The sequence below is a fragment of the Heptranchias perlo genome, chromosome 6, assembly GCF_035084215.1.
Source record: "Heptranchias perlo isolate sHepPer1 chromosome 6, sHepPer1.hap1, whole genome shotgun sequence".
Taxonomy (NCBI): domain Eukaryota; kingdom Metazoa; phylum Chordata; class Chondrichthyes; order Hexanchiformes; family Hexanchidae; genus Heptranchias; species Heptranchias perlo.
In genome coordinates this window covers 60,455,403-60,479,057 of record NC_090330.1, presented here as the reverse complement: position 1 = coordinate 60,479,057, position 23,655 = coordinate 60,455,403, and the positions used below count along the sequence as shown (strand labels likewise).

Sequence of the window (23,655 nt, the reverse complement as noted above, 5' to 3'; positions counted from 1 at the left end):
GTCTAGGACTAGGGAACATAGCCTAAAAATTAGAGCCAGGACTTTTAGGAGTGAAGTTAAGAACCACTTCTACACGCAAAGGGTGGTAGCAATATGGAACTCCCTTCCGCAAACGGCAATTGATGCTAGCTCGATCTTTAATTTTAAATCTGAATTTGATAAATTTTTGTCAACCAAAGGTATTAAGGGATATGGGGCTACGGTAGATACATGGAGTTAGGTCACAGATCAGACATGATCTCATTGAATAGCAGAACAGGCTCGGGGGCTAAATGCCTATGCCTCTTCCGAGGTTCCTATGTTCCAGCAGACTGCTTTGTCCTGGATCGTGTTGAGCTTCTTGAGTTCTGTTGCAGCTGCATCCATCCAACCAAGTGGAGATTATTTCAGTACACTCCTGACATGCCTTGTAGGTGGTAGCGAGGCTTTGGGGAGTCAGGAGGTGAGCTGCTCACCACAGAATATCCAGGCTCTGACCAGCTCTAGTCACCCTGGTATTTACGTGGTTGGTCCCGTTGAGTTTATCATCAATGGTGTTGATATTGATGGTGGGGGACTTGCCAATGTTAATGCCACTGGATGTCAAGGGGAGGTGGTTAGACTCTCTCTTGTTGGAGATGGTCATTGCTTGGCACTCATGTGGTGCAAAAGGTACTTGCCACTTAAACCTAAGCCTAGCTGCTGTCCAGGTTTTGCTGCATGTGGTCATGGACTGCTTCATTATCTGAGGAATTGTGAATAAAGCTGAACATGGTGCGATCATCAACGAACAGCCCCACTTCTGACCTTATGATGGAGGGAAGGTAATTGATGAAGCAGTTGAAGATAGTTGGGCCTAGGATGCTGCCCTGAGGAACCCCTGCAGAGATGTCCTGGGACTGAGATGATTGGCCTCCAACAACCACAACCAGCTTCCTTTGTGCCAAGTATGACTTTAGCCACTTGCCAGGTTTCCCCCTAATACCTATTGACTTCTGTTTTACTAGGGTTTCTTGGCACTGCACTTGGTCGAATGCTTCCTTCAGGTCAATGGCAGTCACTCTAAATTCACCTTTGGAATTCAGTTCGCAACCAAGGCAGTGATGAGGTCTGGAGCCAAGTGGTCCTGGCGCAACCCAAACTGAACATCGGTGAGCAAGTGCAGCATGATAGCACCGTTGATGACTCCTTCATGGATGAACGGACACCGCGCAACAATCGCCAGACAGGAGGGTTCCCTCCCAGTCGGGGAACACTTCAGCAGTCAAGGACATTCAGCCACCGACCTTCGGGTAAGCGTACTCCAAGGCGGCCTTCGAGACACACGACAACGCAAAATCGTCGAGCAGAAATTGATAGCCGAGTTCCGCACCCATGAGGCCGGCCTCAACCGGGATCTTGGGTTCATGTCACGCTACACGTAACCCCACCAGCGAACAAATGTTATCTGTTTTTAATATAACGGGTCATTTGCTGTCTTTTCTATGTTTCTGCCTCTCTCTCTCTCTTTTTTTTTTGGTGGTTTGTATATTCGGTGGCCTTTTAGGTAACACCTCTCTGTCTGCACACTGTGATTGCTGTGGCAACGGGCAGTTGGAAGACTATCTGTAATCACCAGGTATTGTTCTGTGATTTATAAATGCGAAGGGTTCGAGGATTTCATTTCCACAACATTCACCTGAGGAAGGAGGAAGCCTCCGAAAGCTTGTGAATTTCAAATAAAATTGTTGGACTATAACTTGGTGATGTAAAATTGTTTACAATTGTCAACCCCAGTCCTTCACCGGCATCTCCACATCATGCATGTTTCTAGGCTGACCTCTCTCTGTGAAGTTTGTGAAATCTCAGCTAAGATGCTAAATTAATATTTTTATACTTTGACATTGTTAAATAAACTCCTTGTAAACCAACTGAGAGGGATGGTGCAGACACCACTGAATAATAATGTTACAGCATAGAAACAGGCTATTCAGTCCATCAATTCTATGCCAGTGCTTTTCTCCACTTGTGCTACCTAATCTAATCCCACTCTCTGGCATGCTTCACATATCCATTAATATTCTTTTTCAAACAACACTCCAATTCCCTTTTAAAAGAACTTATGGACTCTGCTTCAACAACAGATTCGAGCAGGGAATTTCCCACTCTAACCACCCTCACTGTGAAGAAATTTATGACCTTGCCTTTAATTCTTTTTGTGATTATCTTAACTTTGCTCTGTTTTGTTAACATCTCGTTGAGCACTGGAAACAATCTATCATTATTTACTTTATCGTAACCTTAAAGATCTTAAAGACCTCCAGTCTTGATCTTCTCAGCTCAAGTGAAAAAAAGTCCTGACTTCTCAAGTTTCGCCTCATAACTGTAACCTCTCCATGCCTGGTAATATCCAAGTGAATCTACTTTCCAGATCTTCCATTGCTTTTACATACTTAGAATAGGGTGCCCCAAAATGAGACATAATCATGCTAGCTCATCTATATCCTCTTCAGTGTTTCCACAAGCCTCGTCAGTTTGACTTTCCTCTGCCCCCAACTTGATGTCATCAGCAAATGTGGATATAATTTCATCTATCCCAAGTCCAGGTAATTTATGTATATACCAAATAACATGTCCCAAAACAGACTCACGTGGAACACCACATCTTTCCAATCTGAGAAACTTCCTTTTACCCCTACTGTTGGCTTTCTGCCCTCCAATCATCTCTCCATCCATGTGGCTACATTCCTCTTGCTGTAAGAATTTTAAAATAAAAATAATTCTCACCAATCTTCTTCGCTCCTCTTCAACTGTATGAAGAAGCTGTGCAAATTCTTTAAAGGACTGAGCTGGAAAAAAATAGGTTTCATGTATTAAGTAGGAATATCAACATCTATAAACTTTAATCCAGAATTCACTATCATCATAAATGATCTTGAAGGTTTGCTTAAAATCGGTATTATGCCATTTGTAGATGACCCAAATTACATGGGAAGGCACTATGCTTAACTGATACTTTCAATATGGAAAAGAATGGAGAATCTCCAGTTTGGCAAATGGCATTTAACACTAACAATGCATTAGGTGTGAAAAATATAGATTTTAATAACACTATGCAGATGCGTATCGATAGAAGCTACGAATTGGAAATCAAAAACTCCTTGAATGGGTGCATATAGTGTGAAATTATAATAAAAGGACAATCACAATATAGGAATGCATCAAAGGACCCTTTGTGTACAGGCCCATGAAAGCTGTAACTTATTAACAAGACAACCCTTTGAATAATTTACCCAGCTGTGGTCACTTTCTATCCAAAAAAACATTTACACAAAGGAGTTTAGTAAGGAAGATTTCTGGACTCAAATCACTTTTGCTTTCATTTTTTATTTATATATATCCTGTTCACATAAGTGAAGCATTACTACCTTATTTGTCATGACTAGGTTATAGTAGCTGCACAGACTTCTTCACAAATCCTGAACACTACTCACATTGCATTACCTACATTCACAGTGCAGTTTTGAGTCTTGGAAGAAGTGGAACCCCATAACCTGTCAGCACACCAATATATACCTATGCATGTATTGTCTAATAATCCAAGGGGTCAGACTTGCCCTATTAGGTAACTATAGGCCACCTTAATACATCCTGGGAAACAGTGTAAGCTCCAGCTGTTAGAATGGAGTTTACATACTGTATTTTACCATTGTTCATTATGGAAAAGTACTCAAATACCAGGGGTACAAAAATTAGGAAACTAAGAGAAAGGAGGGAAATCAAGTGGGACTTTTTTTTAATCCAAAACACAGTGGAGTTGTAGAATAGGTTACCAGGAAATATCAATGAAGCAGACAGTATGAATGGATTCATAAACAATTATAAATAGATTAAAAGATATGGTGCGAAGGTGTTTCGGTGGGATCCATCTATCAAAAAGGGACAGGCTTTCTAGGCCTAATGACCTTTTCCTGTTCAGATAATTTTTTTACGTTTATCAGCAGTCCATCCTCCCCTCCCCCAAGCAGGTAGATCTCAATGGAACTGAAACAAAGCAGGTTCACAATACTGCAATTTTAGCACCATATTTATGCTATAGAGAACATAAATTTGCCTCAAAGAAACTCACAGTATAAACGGTCATTTGTTATTAAGGAGGTCAGGTCAACTGAATTACAGACATTACAGAAAAGGTGGTAATCTGGTACAGGTCTTCAAAGATCATGAATAGAGTTCATATGAAGATAGCAAATTCTTTGAGTTAAACCCTAAAAATACAAATGTTCAAATATTTGAAGGAAAAAAACATGTTAAACTTCTGAGGAACTTTGCATAGCTATTGCTGGACATATAGAACAGACCATTACCTACAGTGTAATGTTGTTTATTTCTTTCAAGAGCTCAGATTCCTTTTCAAAGCACTGAAACAGCCCTAATCAAACCACAAATTACATCCTCAGTGACTATGATATACTATGGTGTGGCCAAAATGCCTCAGGTGATGTACCTGCATTTGCAGATTTCATGAAATCATCTTTTTCGTCTAATTCATGCAGCAAGATTGGAATCTCCAAAACAGTACCCATCCTACCCACTTTATATGGTGCAATTTAAATGACAGCAGTACAATACTTGAACCGTGCATGATTGAAGCATCCCAGGGAAATTTGATGATTTACTAAACATTAATGGGACAGCAGTTACCAAGAATAATGAAGAAAAGCATCAACAGCAGAAAACAAAATTGTAAAAAAGGCAAACAACCCAACAAAAAAAACAAATGCGTTCAGCAAAATTCACCAAAATCTGATTGCAAATATGAAAAAAATGAAACCAAGAACTGTGAAACAATAATCTCCCTTTAAGATGTCTACTTGAGCAAGCCAGGATTACTGATGTACCCAATGCAACCATTTTTTTTATATAGGCAATGCACATCCTAGGGGTGGTGCCTCACCCAAAATAGTGAAATTCTGCAAGGAACGTAACTTAAATAAAATGTTCTACAGAAAGGAGACACACTCCCTTTCTCCTTCCAGCCCCAAAATTGCTCTTCGTTAAATGCAGCACGAAGCAATTTGAGTGCATATGGTTTTCTCAAGCCATATTTTCCCACCACAAGCGAGACTCAATAAAACTGACCTTTAAAAGTAAAATTGAAAGCTAACATTTTTCAATTACCAGGCAAAACTGTGATGAGAAACTAACTTACAGAATGCTCCAGTGACTCAATAAGGTCATGTCAGTGGCATCCAGAGTTATTTACTGCAAGAAATTAAGCTCTTACAGATTCAATTTGCAGAAAAAAACAGCACAATAGGTCTTGTTTATTTGTAGATAGCACTGGATTTGCGGTGCTCAAGGGGATTCTCACAATCACAAAGAAAAAGGTCAACTGCGACAAGCAATGAAATGTTTTCCTGTTTAGGAAAGCTACCTCACAGTAATTCATGTGTGCCACTACAAGCATGTAAAATGCTCATGGGCAGCAACAGCACAGTTGCACACTTTCTCAAAGTCGCCTGAACAGTTCAAAGTTCGACCTCAAACTCAAAACATTAGAGACTTCTCATACAAGATCATCAGGGTTGGAAATTCAAAATAAAGCAGTTTAGTGCTGTGCATTCATCAGTGCTGGGATTATACTATTTGGCTTGTAACACTTAACAGATGTCAGCTCTCAAGAGACCTAATCTACTTTAGTTGACCTTAGACATTTCTTCAATCCTGGTTTTCCAAAGTTTAAAAAAAGTAAGTTAGAGACCACCAACCTCTCTGCTCCGCAGCAATTTCATCGCAAGAAACAAGGAGGCATCAAACACTGAAGTTTCTAAACTTAATTAAGCAATAAACTGGAATTCCAGAGTACACAAAGTAGTAGAAAGTAGCTCCTGCACACTGACAAACATGGAGGCATTTAATAATGCAAGAGTATGATTTTAAAAACTCACTTTGTATATTAACAAAATACTCGCAGTGACGGGGGCGGGGGGGTGCAGGAAGAGTGGAATGCGCAGTTTCTATCCGAGGTGGGGAAGAGCAGGTAACTAACAGATAATTTTTTTTTAATTCTTGCTCAGAAATGTAAATAATCAGAGGTATTTAAGATGCTTCCCTTGCTGCACTATTGAAATCATAATTTACCATTTCAGGCAAGAGCTATTTCAGTAATGGAGTTGGCGCAGTAATCCCCACTAAGTATGTGATGCATTTATAGGCATTTTTATATTTACTGTAAAAGGGGTCCAGAGAAAGCGCTGCTCCGGCAGAGATCTCTGACTGCATTACGCTGCTTTGTTTGCGTTATCTGATGCTGTCTCTCCCAAGACCTTTTGGAAGCTGGAGCCAAGCAATCTTATTGCTACCAGTGAAGGAGTCAGTCTATGCACTTATACTTCTAAACAGAGACCCAATGACATCTCAAGACCCACTAAAAAGCAAATCAAGGTAGTGTTTGAAAGGGAAAAAAGTGAATCAGCTGACAAGATTCTAGACTTGGGTAAAACCGACTTCAATGGGATGAGACAGAGACTGTCCACAGTAAACTGGGCAAATCTGTTAATGGGCAAAACATGATGATCAGTGGGAAATGTTTAAAGAAACATTTAACGTGATACAGAATCAGTTTATACCCAAGGGGCAAGAACTCTACTTGCCCAAAAAAAAAACAGCCATGGACAACTAAAGAGGTAAGGGACAGTATAAGATATAAGGAAAGGGCATATAAAAAGGCAAAAAATGGCACAGATCCTGACGAATGGGAAATATACATAGATCAACAAAGGATCACAAAACACATAGTAAGAGCTACAAAGAGAGTATGAAAAGAAACATGTAAGGGATATCAAAACCAATACGAAGAACTTTTATAGTTATATTAGGAAAAAAGAGGGTGGGGTCAGGAGCAGTGTTGGCCCCTTAAAAACTGAAAGTGGGGATATTGTCATTGACAATGGGGAAATGGCGGACATGTTGAACAATTAGTTTGCGTCAGTATTTACAGTAGAAAAAGTGGATAGCATGCTGGAAATCCCCAAAAAACTAATATTGAATCGGGAACAGGGACTCAATAAAATTAACATAAGTAAAACAACAGTAATGAAGAAAATAATAGCACTAAAGAGTGACAAATCCCCAGGACCAGATGGTTTCCATCCCAGGGTTTTAAAGGTTGTAGGTGAGCACATTGCAGATGCCCTAACTATAATCTTTCAAAGTTCTCTAGATTGGAAAATTACACGTCATTCCGCTTTTTAAAAAAGGAGAGAGGGGGAAACCAGGGAATTAACGACCAGTTAGTCTAACATCTGTTGTGGGGAAAATGCTGGATTCTATAATTAAGGATAGGGTGACTGAACACCGAGAATTTTCAGTTAATCAGAGAGAGCCAGCTTGGATTTGTGAAAGGTAGGTCGTGCCTGACAAACCTATTTGAATTTTTTGAAGAGGTGACTGAAGTAGTGGACAGGGGAATGTCAATAGATGTTATTTATATGGACTTCCAGAAGGCATTTGATAAAGTCCCACATAAGAGACTGATAGCTAAGATAGAAGCCCATGGAATCAAGGGAAAAGTATGGACCTAGTTAGGAAGTTGGCTGAGCGAAAGGAGACCGAGAGTTGGGATAATGGGTAAGTACTCACATTGGCAGGATGTGACTAGTGGAGTTCCACAAGGATCTGTCTTGGGGCCTCAATTATTCACAATATTTATTAACGACTTAGATGAAGGCATAGAAAGTCTCATATCTAAGTTTGCCGATGATACAAAGATTGGTGGCATTGTAAGCTGTGTAGATGAAAACATAAAATTACAAAGCGATATTGATAGATTAGGTGAATGGGCAAAACTGTGGCAAATGGAATTCAATGTAGGCAAATGTGAGGTCATCATGTGAGGTTTTGGATCAAAAAAGGATAGAACAGGGTACTTTCTAAATGGTAAAAAGTTAAAAACAGTGGATGTCCAAAGGGACTTAGGGGTTCAGGTACATAGATCATTGAAGTGTCATGAACAGGTGCAGAAAATAATCAATAAGGCTAATGGAATGCTGGCCTTCATATCTAGAGGACTAGAGTACAAGGGGGCAGAAATTATGCTGCAGCTATACAAAACCCTGGTTAGACCGCACCTGGAGTACTGTGAGCAGTTCTGGGCACCGCACCTTCGGAAGGACATATTGGCCATGGAGGGAGTGCAGCGTAGGTTCACTAGAATGATACCCGGACTTCAAGGGTCAAGTTACAAGGAGAAATTACACAAATTGGGGCTGTATTCTCTGGGGTTTAGAAGGTTAAGGGGTGATCTGATCGAAGTTTAAGATATTAAGGGGAACAGATAGGGTGGATAGAAAGAAACTATTTCCGCTGGTTGGGGGTTCTAGGAGTAGGGGGCACAGTCTAAAAATTAGAGCCAGACCTTTCAGGAGTGAGATTAGAAAACACTTCTACACACATAGGGTGGTAGAAGTTTGGAACTCTCTTCCGCAAACAGCAATTGATGCTAGCTCAATTGCTAATTTTAAATCTGAGTTAGATAGCTTTTTGCCAAAGGTATTAAAGGAAATGGGCCAAAGGCAGGTATATGGAGTTAGATCACAGATCAGCCATGATCTTATCAAATGGCAGAGTGGGCTTGAGGGGCTGAATGGCCTACTCCTGTTCCTATGTTCCAATATGTAGTACCACCACTGACCGAGCTTGCCAATTCCTGAAGGACATAGCTGCCAGATTGGGCTTGCAGCAGGTGGTGAGAGAATCAACACGTGGGAATAACCTACTTAACCTCGTCCTCACCAATCTACCTGTCGCAGATGCATCTGTCCATGACCATAGCGGTAGTTGTGATCATCACACAGTCCTTGTGGAGACCAAGTCCCGCCTTCACACTAAGGACACCCTCCATAGTGTCGTATGGCACTACCCATGTGCTAAGTGGGATAGCTCAAGAACAGATCTAGCAACTCAAAACTGGGCATCCATGAGGCACTGTGGGCCATCAGTAGCAGAATAACATATTCCACCACAATCTATAACCTCATAGCCCAGCATATTCCTCACTCTTCCATCACCGTCAAGCCAGGTGACCAACCCTAGTTCAAAGAAGAAGGTAGAAGTGCATGCCAGGAGCAGCATCAGGCGTACCTAAAAATGAGGTGCCAACCTGGTGAACCTACAATACAGGACTACATGCATGCTCAGCAGCAGAAGCAGTGTGCTATAGACAGCCAACAGATCAGTTCAAAGCTCTGCAGTTCTGCCACATCCATTTGCATATGATGGTGGACAATGGAGCTACTACACCGGACTATGTGCATGCTAAACTACTTGTTTAGCAGTACAGTACAGATGAGATTGAAAACAAACTGAGAACCATAACAGAATAGACAAGGAGTTTCTCCAAGCAGTCAGTAACATTGCTAGAGGCTATAGAGAGAACTTCTGTGGATGCCAACTCTTAATGAAACTTCTGAAATGTTCTGAGCATATCTTGAAGATCTCTTTGTTCTTAAGATCTACTTCTTTATTAAATCTGGTAAGAGTCATGGCAGTTAAGTTGGACACTCTCTCAGTGATCAAACAGTAAGCAGGTTCAGAGCAGCATGTACGTCACTGTCTTCCCCAACCAACTGTAAATTATAACAAATTTCTCCAGTTTGCTGCAGGAAAGAGTTTTTATTGCATGAGACAGCACAGGCACGACTGGCTGAATGGCCTCCTTCTGTGGCGTACCTATTATGATACAAAGTAAAAATAAGAGGGGAGAGTGGTCCTTCATTGGACAGGGAATTCAAGGTGGAGGTGTAGCTGTTCTGTGTTATTTGGCCTATATCTCTTGTGTTGGATCTTTAAATCCATTACTTTGTGCTCAAGATCTCTTTGGCTCTGAAGCTATTTGTGGTTTTTGGCTTAATGTAGGTAGATGATAGTATGATTCGTATAAGGATTGCCTTAGTGCCGTCACACAGAATTGTTGGAGACATTTCTGGGGAAAAATTGGATAGGGGCCGTTTTTGAATGCAGGTAGCATGATGTGCTATTACCCCCGCGCCCAATGGCCCCTGCGCAGGCAGGTCGCAAGTTTCGACCCACCCAAGGGCTTGCCTGCAATCAGCGTTCCATTCCAGGCCTTGCACGTGGAATCAATGCAATTCTCACTTTCCACTACTAGGGGGAGCTCAATCTCTTAAAGGTAGCTGGTACCTGTTATTTGCTGAAAATAACAGTCTACTGTCTGCACGAAGTCTGAACGGAGATCAGACATCGCACACATAAAACACAGATGCAGATCCCATCCCTATGTTTATACACTGATGAGTTATGTTAAAACATTGAATAAAGGCTGCTAAATCCCACATCCTCCAATCTGCACACCAGACCTAACCAATCTGCTGATCTGAGTTGGTACCAGGCCTGTGAGTGCATGCACCAAGGTTCTCTGCTGATGCACGAGACACCTTGGTGCAAGAGGTGGACAGAAGGAGGGACATCCTATATCCGAGGGGGGGGGGCAGCAAGAGGCCCGCCAGACATATATCCAAAAGGCAGTGGGAGACAGCGGGGGTCAAATTCAATGCCAGGCGCACAGCATCATGAACATGGATGCAGTGCAGGAAAAAGTTCAATGCTTTGACATGAGTGGGCACGGTGAGTGAGGTCAACTGTGAAGTGGTGTCTCCTACCAACTGCACCACGTACTATACCGCACCCCCCCCCACCTACATACCAATAAACTCTTTCCATCAGTACTCAACTCTTCCAACCAAATGCTTCCTCTCACCCTTACACATTACCACTGTTGCAAGCCGCCAACCCACAACTCACAGGCCACACACACTGGCAGATATTCAACCATGACAGGCACATCACCCAGACACACATAATTGTGGGAGAAGGTGGCGCATATCAGGAGGCAGCAAGTGGCAGTGGCATTTAGCCCTCGAGCCTGTTCCGCCATTCAGTGAGATCACGATGGACCTGCGACCTAACTCCGCCTTAGCCCCATATCCGTTAATACCCTTGGTTCACAGAAATCTATTAGTCTCAGATTTAACATTCATAAGTGAGCTAGCATCAACTGTCGTTTGCAGAAAAGCGTTTCAAACGTCTCTCATCCTTTGCGTGTAGAAGCATTTCCTAACATCACTCCTGCACGTCCTGGCTCTAAATGTTAGGCTATGTCCCCGCGTCCTCATATTCAAGTGTAGGAGACCTCCAAAAACATTTGTAAGTGTCTGGGCAGCCAGAAGCAATAATCCTGCCACTAACCTGTAAATCCTGCACGGTCTCTTTAAATAGCGCTGGTAGGGGGCCCTCCAGGGACTCTAAGATACGTTCAGATGGTCGGGGTTAAGACGGTGCGTTGAGTTGAGCGTTAAGTCCCAAAATGTTATCTATCACTTTAAATTAGCATTGCACACTGATTGAAGCCATTTTCTCCCTACTTTACATGACTCCAGCGTTTGTTATCTGCGCCTGCGCTAACTCCTATACCGAGATGGCGTCCAGCGCACGTCACGCTGGAAACATGCGTGCGCATCCAAGACGCCATCTTGGATGTCAGAGAGGCGGTGTCGCGCCGACACAACGGGTGCCACACGGCCCAATTTAGCGCCCTTCATCTTTCCACCTCCGACAAGCTCTGAGCACGTTGTAATCACAGGTAAGTTGAAACATGCAGTAAACCAATCAGAGTGAGTTTCAATGTGACTGGGTCATGGTCTATGAACTCTAGGCGGGTGGATGAGCCTCATACTTGAAGTAATCTATTCTGCAGATGTCTTGTGTGAATTTGAATAAAAGGTGAATCCTATTGCTGTAAGGTGCAAAGCCAAACAGTCAAAAGGCCAAGCTTATTGCACCATGCCATCATGTCTGAATGCTTGTCCTTAATGCACTCACTGCCCCTGCCTTCTTGATGTAGTGTACAATTCAGGTCCCCACCCATTATCACTATGCCCTTCATATGGGGTGCAAGTGTCAGGAGAGTTGTTGAGATTGCAGCAATGTCTATATTTAGGCCATTGACATTTAGTCTTGTAGTCTTTTCACCTGCTATGGTCCCCATTATCAGAATGGTCCAGCCTTTTTTTTTTAAAACAGAGTGTGTTGTCATGATCTGGAATGCCCTGCCTGAAAGGGTGGTGGAAGCCAATTTAATAATAACTTTCAAAACAGGAATTGGATAAATACTTGAAGGGGAAATATTTGCAGGGCTATGGAGAAAAAGCAGGGGAATGGGACTAATTGGATAGCTCTTTCAAAGAACTGACACAGGTATGATGGGCCGAATGGCCTCCTTCTGTGCTGTATCATTCCATGATAATGGTCTTCTTCCACTACCCCTCTTCCCCCTGTTTTTTCCCTCAATTGAGGCTTTCTTTGGTGCACCTTCCTTCTGAGACAACAGACAGATGTTGAGAGCATAAAATGATTATGGAATGTAATGTTTCAGTTATGACAGCTATGAATTACGACTTGGTTTCTGGTATTTGCTTTGGTATTTCCTGGTCTATCAATTTTAATGTATCTTCCACTGCTTTAGAATTGTTTCTGCTGAGAAAATCAACTGGTTTTAAATAGATCTCAAGAATTATTTATTTTTAAACCTTAATTTTTACACTTTTTAAAAAAATATATGGACTCTGGTTAACAACACTTCACATCAATAGATCACTAAACTTTTACAGCAGTTTTGTATGAATTTCATTTTGAAAGAATCTCTCAATCCAATATTTTCTCTGGCTATAGTTTTTTTCTTTCTCCAAAGTTTTAACATACAGGTCTTTTCTTTTTCAAATGATAATTGCCTGAGCCATTATACAAATATATATATATATATAATATATATATATATATATACACACATGCATATATTTATTGATTCTCATTTATTTATATTACCTGATCTCCCACAGTATTGCGCATGATAAGTCGGAGGATACACTCGGGATCCAGTGGGCATTGGGCAGGGCATGCACTACGCCGGCCCAATGGCTCCAGAGAGGTCTGAACCATTATCATGGTCAGGCCACATCCGAATATTATGGTCGAGGTGCCAGCATTTAGTGAGCGGACACAGGCATCTCATGTCTAGGGGAGGAGGGTGGGACAGAGAATTCAGCTGCTCCTCTGCAGCTAAGCCAGCAGTCATGCCCCAAACGGGCAGGGCTTTGTCAATCTGGAAGGGGACACTGAGCGGGCCTGCGTTCACACTCCTCCTGGACCCACAAAAAAACATTGAAAAATCTTTTGAGGCTGTTTTATGAATGACTTCCAGTGGTCCCTTTAAGGATGGCAGGTTAGGTTGTTCAATGCCTGGGACTGACAGACAGAGCTTGCACGCGCATGCTCCATCCATTGGTACACGAAAATGGTACTGGGGTCCTACAACAAGCGTAGGACTCCAAATTAAATATTTTTCTAAGCCGTAGAGCGAGTCTCAGGCAGGCGATTTTTTTTTCCAACTTTGAACTGCTGGCCACCCTATTTTCCAGTGTAAACAGGGCAGGCAACATTTGAAATTCACCTTTGCTGAATTGTAACATTAAGGGTACTTATGTTAGGTAACATCAGGGCCATCGATTTATAGTAATTGAATAAATCAAATTTTTGTTTTTATTGCATGATATTCTGGAATTTTTATTGATGCTTTGGTGATCAAGTGCCACTGTTTATTATTTTGTGAAAACTGAATGAGTGGCCTTTAGAACTCAGCCTATCTGCCGCTGAAACCTTCATGCACGCCTGTATCATCTCCAGACTTGACTATTCCAATGCTCTCCTAGCTGGCCTCCCATCCTTTACCCCCATAAAATTCAACTTATCCAAAACTCTGCTGTCCGTATCCTATCCCACACCAAGTCCCGATCCCCAAGATCCCTGTCCTTGCTGGCCAACAATGGCTCCTGGTTACCCAGTGCCTCAAATTTAACATTTTTATCCTTGTGCATAAATTCCCCTCCCTGGTTCATCCCCTTCTATTTCTGTAACCTCTTCCAATGCTCTTGGGTCCCCACCCGAACCCTTCATTCCTATGATTCCGGCCTCGAGTTCACCTCCACCTTCGCAGCTGTCTGACACCACGCTCTAGATTTCCCTCCCTAAACCCCTCTCCCTCTCCTCCCTTGAGACCCACCTCTTTGACCAAGCTTTTGGTCATCTGTTTCTTTGTCTCAGCATCCATTTTTTTTCCTTATCCCTTTGTGAAGCACCTTGTGACAATTTTCCACATTAAAACCACTATATAAATGCAAGTTGTATATATTATGCATAAAATGATTCCTATCCCGTATCACTTTCAAAGTTGAGAATACACAAGATGTACCAGTAGGAGATATGTACCTGGGGAGGTGGGGGGTGGGGGGCATGAAATTTAGTAGCACTCGGGACCAGTCCTGGGCTTTAATAGCATATAAGCAATCCTGGGCTTTGACAGAACTGTGATGGGAACCCTGGAGTTTGGCAGATTATGGACAGAGTATTTGAGGTTTGGCAGAATTAGGGCGTAGAATGTGGGGTTTAGCTCACAGGTGAATCCCTGGCACAGGCCTGACACCACATGGGGAAGGGGAGGTCCTCACTCTGGCAGCACTGGTTTGCTCGGTGCAGAGTGGGAGGGAGTAAAGAAAACAGAATGTCTTGGAGTTGTCCTCCTTTCTTCCTTTCCTAGCAGTGCTAAGCCACAGAATCCAGATATATCCAATTAGATTCATGGTATGTGTTAAAGCAATTGATCTCAGTAGCAGTGCTCCAATTTGCTTCAGCTTCCATCTGGTTTGGTCGAGTTACGAATCAAGAATCAGCTAGGGTTCCTACTCCTGACTGCTAGCCAGTGACCCCTGTTGCAAAGTACACATGCATGGATGTCGCATAAGGACAGGATCAGGCTCAGCTGACTTATATAGTGACCACTCACTATCTAAACTTGCTCATGAACAACAGGCACTTGGGCAAGTTGTGGAGGGCTGCCAGCACTTGTGGAATCGTATCCCATCAAGAAGCAATACCTTCAGGAAAGGAAGGGAGAAAAGTGGAAATTTTTTCTGTCTTTTGGTTGAAGGAAAACATCATATTGACGAGTTGATCTTTTCTGGTCCTGTGTGTTCCTGTATTTCTTTGTGTAACTAATAGTCTCTTAAGTTGGGAAAGGTGTGAAAAATTTGGGGATAAAACTAGTTAACACATACAAAAGAAAAGTACAGAAATATTAATCTTGAACAATAAGTAAATGTGATTTTTAAAAAAACATTATTCAAGACTTACCAATATTAATTTCATCATCAGTCTCTGCATCACCAATGCACTCAAACTGAAAATCCTGTAATGACTGTGAAAACCTCTGAACAGCTGCAGACAGATCTGAAAAGTAAATATATAAATACCAGACTTAACCTAATTTTCTGGAGGTAACACTCACGCATGTTGATAATCTTAACAGTAAACAATTCAAAAACGGCAAGTGAAGAATGATGCTCATGACTATTTTTTAATAAAATTAGTGGATCTCCGCAGGCATTGTTCATGGTAAGTCAACTGATACACTTTTATAAATACAGGAGCTTTATAGCATGTAATTCAGGAAGCATTATTCTGCTGCGAAAGTGATGCTTTGTCCCTTTAAGGCCACAAAGTCTAATTGCTGTTAGGCAAACATTGATTGATGCCAGCATTCAATTACTTTCAGGCTGCGGTCATATCCCTAGCATTGCGTTTCTTTTTACAACGGTGACTGCTAAGGTGGCTTAAGATGCTACCTGTATTCTGCCTGTTATTTTCTGTTGCTAGGGAGTTTCACTATGTAATTTACGCTCATTCACGTGGTGCATCCATGTGTACTTTAAACTTGTTTGTACATTTACTGGTAAAATGGTAAGATAAAAAGCAGTGTGCAGATGATTTTTGCTGTTGAGTGCTTTACTTCCTTGGTTACTAAATGGTGGCAGAAGTTTGTTAAGTAAATATACACGTGAAGTACATTTATCTATATTGTGTGAGTGTAGTCAGCAATTTCTATTGGACAACACTGTTCTAAGGCCATCAGAAGGAGACAGGTTGCTCTGCGATATCTCAGGTCCAGTTTTACGTTTGAGGTTTAGCACAGGATATGACTGTTATTTCCAACTTTGAGGAGGAATAAATATGTTCTGCATATTACTGTAATCTGTTTATCTTTGCTACTACTTGCTTACCTATTTACAGCTTCCACCAGTGATTTTAGGAAAGTATTTCATGTCTTAACAACCCACCTAACCAATATGCAGCCTGCAACCATTGAGGTTTCTTTGCCCACCATGACATGCCACCCACAAACTCCCACTCAAAAAAAAAAGCGCGAATTTTAACTCCAGGGTGGAAAGTTGGGGGTGGGAAAGCCACCAAACTTCCCGTTCGGGAATCTCCAAGGGAGGCGCAGTCGATTTTAACGTCATTTTGTAGTGCTAAATGTGCTTATACTGTTATTACTAACAGTATGAGCGAAACAAGAAGTGTGATATTAAAGTCTGACACTGGAAGCGTATCACAACAAACAGGAAGTGCATTCTATCATGCAGTTTTTGTTATAGGTGGATTTTTTTTAAAATTGTCAACCATGCTCATGCTTTATAAATAAGTTGCATGTATTGCTGAAGATATTGCATTAAGTATAGGTAGTGTGAAAAGGTGCACTGAGTGTGTTTAAACTATACATTTCATTTCAACCAATACTTAGGGCACAGTGTAACATAGGAACAGGAGTAGCCCCTCGAGCCTGTTCCACCATTCAATTAGATCATGGCTGATCTGTACCTCAACTCCACTTACTCGCCTTTGATCCCTATCCCTTGATACCCTTACCTAATAAAAAACGTGTTCATGCATGTCTAGATTTCTAGGGTTGCCATCTCTGGTTGGATGCATTCCTGGAGGTTTCATCACATGACCTCCTGCCTCCAACTGCCTAACCCAGTAAAAGAGTTTTTTTTTAAATCTTCAATATTTTTATAACTAATCAACAAAAGTGTTCAAAGAAAATGAACCAAGCGCACAATTTTTTTTAATGCCCCAATGATGTTTCTCCTGGATTGCAGGAGATTAATCTTCAATTCCTAGAGATCCAGGGCAATCCTGGAGGGTTACCAACTGTACTATAAGAGCATGGATAAATGCTGCTCCCATTACTAATGAAATAAATAACAGTTCACACTTTCAAGATTCATACCTAAATATTGAAGAGGGTGTTTTACAAAAGGAGCATTATTAATGAAACAACCTTGTAAAATATGCATTATACTATAGGATATCAAGTGGATGAGACAATTTTATAAAATGGAGTTTTACTCTAAATACATATTACATCACTGTAAAGTGATTAGCAGTAACAAACAATTTCCCATGTATAGTTCTAAAATATTCCCCTGCAAATGTACCAGTCTGCTGTTATTTACATTAAATATTTATACTTATTCTCTTTGTTGCACTGAAGTCATTTTTCCCATGCATGTGTTTTTAGTTAGCATGGAAAAAAGGAAAAGAAAAGCAAATATTGAAATCCCTACGGAATAGAAGGCTTTCAACAGAAGCCAAGGATCATAGTATTTTACTTCATCCCCTGGACAGTTCTCGACATAGCATGATTTAAGGCACATACAGCAAAAGTCTAACATGAAAACTTTTTACGTAAATTTTCTCTTCAAAGAACTGTATCCACTTAAATTAAAATGCAACCCCACCAAAATCAAGCAAACAATCCATCTGGTGCATCGTGCTACCTCTCAAATTTAAAATCTATTCCATTTCACATTTGAACAAAATTAGATACTTCTTAATAGAGTACAACAATTCAGTTGGGTTACATTTGAAGTTTAATGTCCACAAATGTTTCTCCCTTTTTTGTGCATCGATATTTTAGCAAATACTCAGTGGAGTATCAATAAGAGGAAGAAAAAGGCAGAAATCTCGGACAAGTTTGCAGTATCACATTGTCCGAATGCCAATAGAAGAGCGAGCAGATCCATTACCAGAGCCTGGATCTCACTCACCAGGTTTGAATAACCTGAAAACCATTAACTTCCTCTGTGATTGAAGTATCTCTTATTTCTCTCCTCACCCTACAAAAATGATGCCCCATCTTTGTTCTCACTTCTGATGAAGAGTAGTATCTGAAACATTAATCTCTCTTTTCTCTTTACAGATTGCTGATTGACCTACTATTTCCAGAAATTTCTGATTTTGTTTCAGATTTCCAGCATTTGCAGGTTTCTTTTCTTTTTATTTGTGGTGGGTCACCTGTTGACTAAGGGCATTAGCACTTGTGTTGACCTGAGTGTGTCACTTCATGATCAAAGCAAGCTGCACTGCATTCGGATAGAGGCAAAAGTGGGTCCCACCTTGCTTGTTACATACCAGACTATTTTTGTGTTGCCATCAAGAGGTGCACAGACCTGCCCTGCACCAGGTGTTGATCTAACTATATCGCCTTCAGTTCAAAGCAGTTTATATTCCAGGAGGATTCCTGAGGAGTTCACTAGCCCTGAGCCCATTGATATAAGGGATAGGCACCACAAGGGTCAACTGAGGAGGCAGAAGCTGTAGGAAAATACCTTATAGTCTTATGTAACTTGTAACCTTTGTAACTTTTTGTAGTTGTCTAGGCAAGATTTCTTTAAGTTGATGAGGAATGTTAAGAGTACTGGACTGCTATCTGAACAGACTCTCAACACAAAGCTGGGAGGCAAAATATTCCTGTTCTTTACTGACGATTTTCCAGTGGTAGTAGGGCAGGTAGCAGTGGAAAACTGGTAAGTGACCTGTTATTCCAGTTCCCTGCCCATTTAATATTTTCCAGCAGAAGGGAAACTGATGTCAAATTAGCCTGCCCAGCATCAGGCGGAAGTGTTTAAATGAGGTACTAATGATGTAGCGGTGTCATACATCTTCATTACCACCTAATTTCCAGTAGATCCAAATAATGTTTAGACAGGCCCCAGCAATACTCGACACTACTGACAAGGCAGAAGCACTTTTAAATAATGGTAATTTTGAAAATCCTATGAAATTCTTATTTTACAACCATTTTGCCATTTTATTTGTTTTTTTCACTACTGACCACTGCTTCAATGACTATCTTACTGCCTCTGATACAGGACTTCCATTTCTGCCCCCTCACCCATTCTAGAGAGAGGGCGCTATGCCATTTTCATTCAGAATATCTTTCTATCTACGCATTTTGAACAAAGAGGAGGAATGAAAGATGGAGGCCAGACTTATTCGGCACCACAGAAAGCATAACATGCCCTCACACCAGCACCCTCGCCCCAACACATACAGACCAAAGCATACCTACCTGGTACTGACCTGCAACAGTGCTTGCAGAGTTTTCTCTTCACAAAGCGAGTCATCAATGACTTATGCCACAGCTACAGCAGCACAAGGATCAGATACTTCGAATATCATGTACATAGACTCTACCCATTTCCACATTTTCTTGAGTCTTTTGGGTGAAGAGTCCTATCTAATGAAGCAGCCAAGGAAATTTCAGAAGCTTATGGGTTTACTTTTATGTTAAGTCTAACAAGAGGTATTAAACTGCATACTTTTCCTGTGGGGTATTACTAAAATTTCATCTATTTTTACTTTATTCATCGTTTTAGTGCTTTTTTTTTTCCCTATTCTGTAATTCTTCCCTCTTAATTGCTTTGTTCACTTTATTTTCCTTCACTCCTTTTCATTTAATTTCTTAAACAAAAATTAATTTGCTATTCACCTCTTGAATGCTCGGCCGCTATTGATCTTCTCTAATCAGGAACAGCAGTTCCCTTTACTGCCAACCTGATCAGTAAGGCTCTGATCAGTAGGTAACATTATGAGCCGACATCATGAAGCTGAGTCTGTCCAGAAATACAGACATCTATGAGAAGGGGAAGTGGTGCAAGGGGGATTCTGGACTATACAATGCTGGTTGTCTTTCAAATCTCCAAACATCAAAGATATAAAACATCCACTAGATTTTCACTGGATGCTGGTCACAAAACTTTTTCTCATCTGCTAAAATGTAAACTGCCACAAGGCTTCCACAAATAGAATTTTTACACAAAATTCCACATGACTATTAGTGTAAAGATTGCAGAAAAACAAAGCAAGAATCAGGCCATACTTGTTACTTGCTTTTTAAAAAAAAATTCATTCATGGGATGTGGGCATCGCTAGCAAGGCCAGCATTTATTACCCGTCCCTAATTGCCCTTGAAAAGGTGGTGAGCTACCTTCTTCCTTGCTAGGCCATTTCAGAGGGCAGTTAAGAATCAACCACATTGCTGTGGGTCTGGAATCACACATAGGCCAGACCGAGTAAGCATGGCAGGTTTCATTCCCTAAAAGGACATTAGTGAACCAAATGGGTTTTTACAACAATCCGGTAGTTTCATGGTCACCATTACTGATTCTAGCTTTTTATTCCAGATTTTTTTATTTAATTAACTTAATTTAAATTCCCCAGCTACTGTGGCAGGATTTGAACTCATGCCTCCATTATTATCCAGGCCTCTGGATTACTATTCCAGTAACATAACCATTATGCTACTGTTCCCGTATATTAAAATATAGTAGGTCCTTTTTATGAAAGGCAATTGTTGGGAGCCAAAAGAGGAAAAAACATTTCAACAGTGTTTATCTGAGTACAGGAACTTTCTTCAAAATAATTCAACTCCCTTTCATCGGATATTGTAGTTCATACTATAAAATATGTCATCTCTACTACCATACATACATATGGTAATTTAGAATGGACTATGGGAGAGGCAGAAATAACAGTTCAATTATGTCACTGGGGCCAGCTCCAAATCTGCACCTAAAGTTAAACTATATTTTAACATATTGCCATGCAATTTTTTTCAATTATCTACTCAAAGACGAATCATGGTATGACTCATACCTCATTTGTGCAGCTGCAATCGCTTCAAGCAATGATTAAGTCCACCCAATTCTTCATCTTCATTTATCCTCCACAGATTACACAAGCTTGCAAAGGCTACTCTATATTAAAAGATGTGACTATTTGCATCATACACCGAATCATACCATTTGCTTCTGTTCACAGTTGTGACTATTCCCACCACTCCCCAAAAAAGGTGGGTATGCAACCTGATCCCAGCCATCAAACGAAAGTAGTGAAGAAGAGCGCAGTAAATCCAATTTTACTTCCTGCCCTTCTTGTGTAAGCAATCACCTAGCTATCAAAATCAACATGTGGCCAATTGTGGACAGAATCCTGAATCCCAGCACGCAGTGACACAATGTGTTGTTTATCATCCTGCTTCACCACCAGACCACCGGGTTCCTTTCTATTTTCTTTATCCTTGATCCGTTTTGTTCAGTTTTCTCCAGCTCGCTCCACTATCATTTGAATGTATGTAAAAACATACACCAAAATATGTAAATAAAATCCATTACGAAGATCTCAAAAATCACTACTTAAATGATTAGCACTGGTTTCCTGCATCACAAGTTTAATTGACAAACAGGTTTAACAAGCTCAAACTAATGCCAGACCACAATGAGGTCTATATTATGGAATCATGGTATTACTGGATCACTGCCCCACATACTTGGGTCACAGCTTGAGCATACAAACTGAATACAAGTCTACATATACAGTCTACTTGCATAAACTCTGTCTGGTGTGACTACAAGTGCTTTTCAAAAGTTTATTTCCTGATGTTAAACATATCCTTAAATTTTAAAAATAAATTTAAAGCAGGGTTCTCCCTTGCATGCAAGATTTTCAGCTGTTGAACTCAATTGTGCACACACTGGCATTGTAAACAGTATTTCAGGTCACACCAATCCAAGAATCATTCCGTTTTTTGAAACAAAACAGATCATGAGCTTAGGTTAGAGTATGGCAGCGCCTTTGTGCCTCAAGTCTCTACATATCTTAAACACTTAGACAATTTTTATACAGAGCAATGTTATTCTTTAGAATATCAAAGAGTAGGTGCATACTCTTACAGTGTAGAATTTCAAGGAAAAATGCTTTTCTCATACCAGAAAGTGATATTACAAAACCCTATACCTCCAAAAGTGGGGCTTTTGACTCTGAGGTGAGAGTACTACCAGATACAAGCTGTCCCTTGCAGGAGAGGAGCTTGATGACAGCATGTATGTTCCTCTCCACCCACTTCTGATCTGGAGATGGAAACCTCCATTTCATTAGCGATATTACAAGTCCACTTCTACGTGTTTGCCCCTCTACATAAAATGGATAAATGTTGATTTAACTCCTAGAACCACTTCCAAAGAATTAGACCTTGTTTCTTAATATTTGAAATTTGTCTTTTGTTTTTTAACTTTTAAATCTACCTGTTGAGCAAACTAGTTCCTGAATTTGCCTACAAAACAAATGTGACTACACTTCAAAATAACTGACGGGCTGTCAAGTGCTCTGGGATATCCTGTGGATGTGAAAGGCACTGTATAAATTCAAGTTCTTTTTTTAAAAATCTATTCTCCGTGCACCCTTCCATCTTACCCATTTGTACTGTCCATTTTGTGGATCTAGTGAAATACTAGTTTTCTTCTGTATCCCTCCTGATAATTCAACATCTGGGACAAGCCAGGAAGTAAGTCCTGAGGATGAGATGAACTTGGCAATGGCATGGAGGAGATGGGTGAGAAACGAATGACAGGCAGGAATTAAGGCCTTGTAGCGTGGTGGGGAGGGGGGGGGGGGGGGGGGGGGGGGGAGGGGACGGCAGGGAAGGCTTGCCTTGTTGGGTAAAGGGAAAGGGTGGAGGGAAAGCAACAGAGGCAGCTGAACGATGGTGCTCTTGGTGACAAAGAAATTCTTGAACTCCTCGCATTTGTTAGACATGAGGGTGAAGGTGGCAGTTGAGAGGGATACAATAAGGCAGTTAGTAGTGGAGAAAAGGTTATCTTTATCTTTGCTCTTCAAGATAATTCTAGAGTAGTAGTCCATTCAACCTATTGAAGTTCATCCCTCTATTATTCTCCCACATAACAGAATCCCGCTGTATGTTGAACATCCCAGGTGGTTTCAACTTTGCTACTCCGCCTGCCAAATGATTGCAAGCATCGATCACCCTTTGATTCTTTGTTAATAATTTCATCACATTTTACCTGAACTTCCTTTATAAAACACTGTTTTGAAAATAAATCTACTGATTAACAATTATGAAACTAATACACAAAATGTGAATAAATATTTTCTGTTTAGTGTTGTCTTGTGCAGTTTTTTAAATTTACAGCACAGGAGGCCGCCATTCGGCCCATCATATCCGCGCCAGTTGAGAAACGAGCCACCCAGCCTAATCCCACTTTCCCGCATTTGGTCCGTAGCCCTGCAGGTCTTGGCTCTTCAGGTGCAAAAATTTGTGATTACAAATAGCAGATAAATTTACTTTGCACAAAAAGACTACAGAGAATATCCTTTGCTAGCTGCTTGAAGTGAAAGTATAAATGTATTCTTTGTACATACTATTGGGAGTGAAATTGTAAATGGAAGCAGAGCACATTTTACATATTTAGAGTGGTTTCTTTATATTTTAAGGAGCCATGTGTTTATTTATAGGCACTTTCTTTTTGTGCTATTTTGACTGTTTATTTGAAAGTATTTACACAACCTTTTTTTTTTAAAATCAACACCTTTGTGTGGGAGAATTTTTATAACCTTGCATTTCTATTGGTAGTGACTAGAGATAGG

The 23,655-nt window shown here is 40.8% G+C and overlaps 1 protein-coding gene across 2 annotated transcripts in view; it reads right to left on the bottom strand.

Annotated features, from left to right (window-relative positions):
- arhgap42a (Rho GTPase activating protein 42a) overlaps positions 1 to 23,655 on the bottom strand; it is a 315,211-nt gene that overhangs the window by 188,246 nt on the left and 103,310 nt on the right. For both annotated transcript variants that reach the window (XM_067986387.1, XM_067986388.1), the window contains exons 2-3: positions 15,223 to 15,318; positions 2,746 to 2,807 (exon numbers count right to left, since the gene is read on the bottom strand). In XM_067986387.1, the coding sequence (XP_067842488.1) occupies positions 2,746 to 2,807; positions 15,223 to 15,318 (158 nt within the window). The remainder of the gene's footprint in view (positions 1 to 2,745; positions 2,808 to 15,222; positions 15,319 to 23,655) is intronic.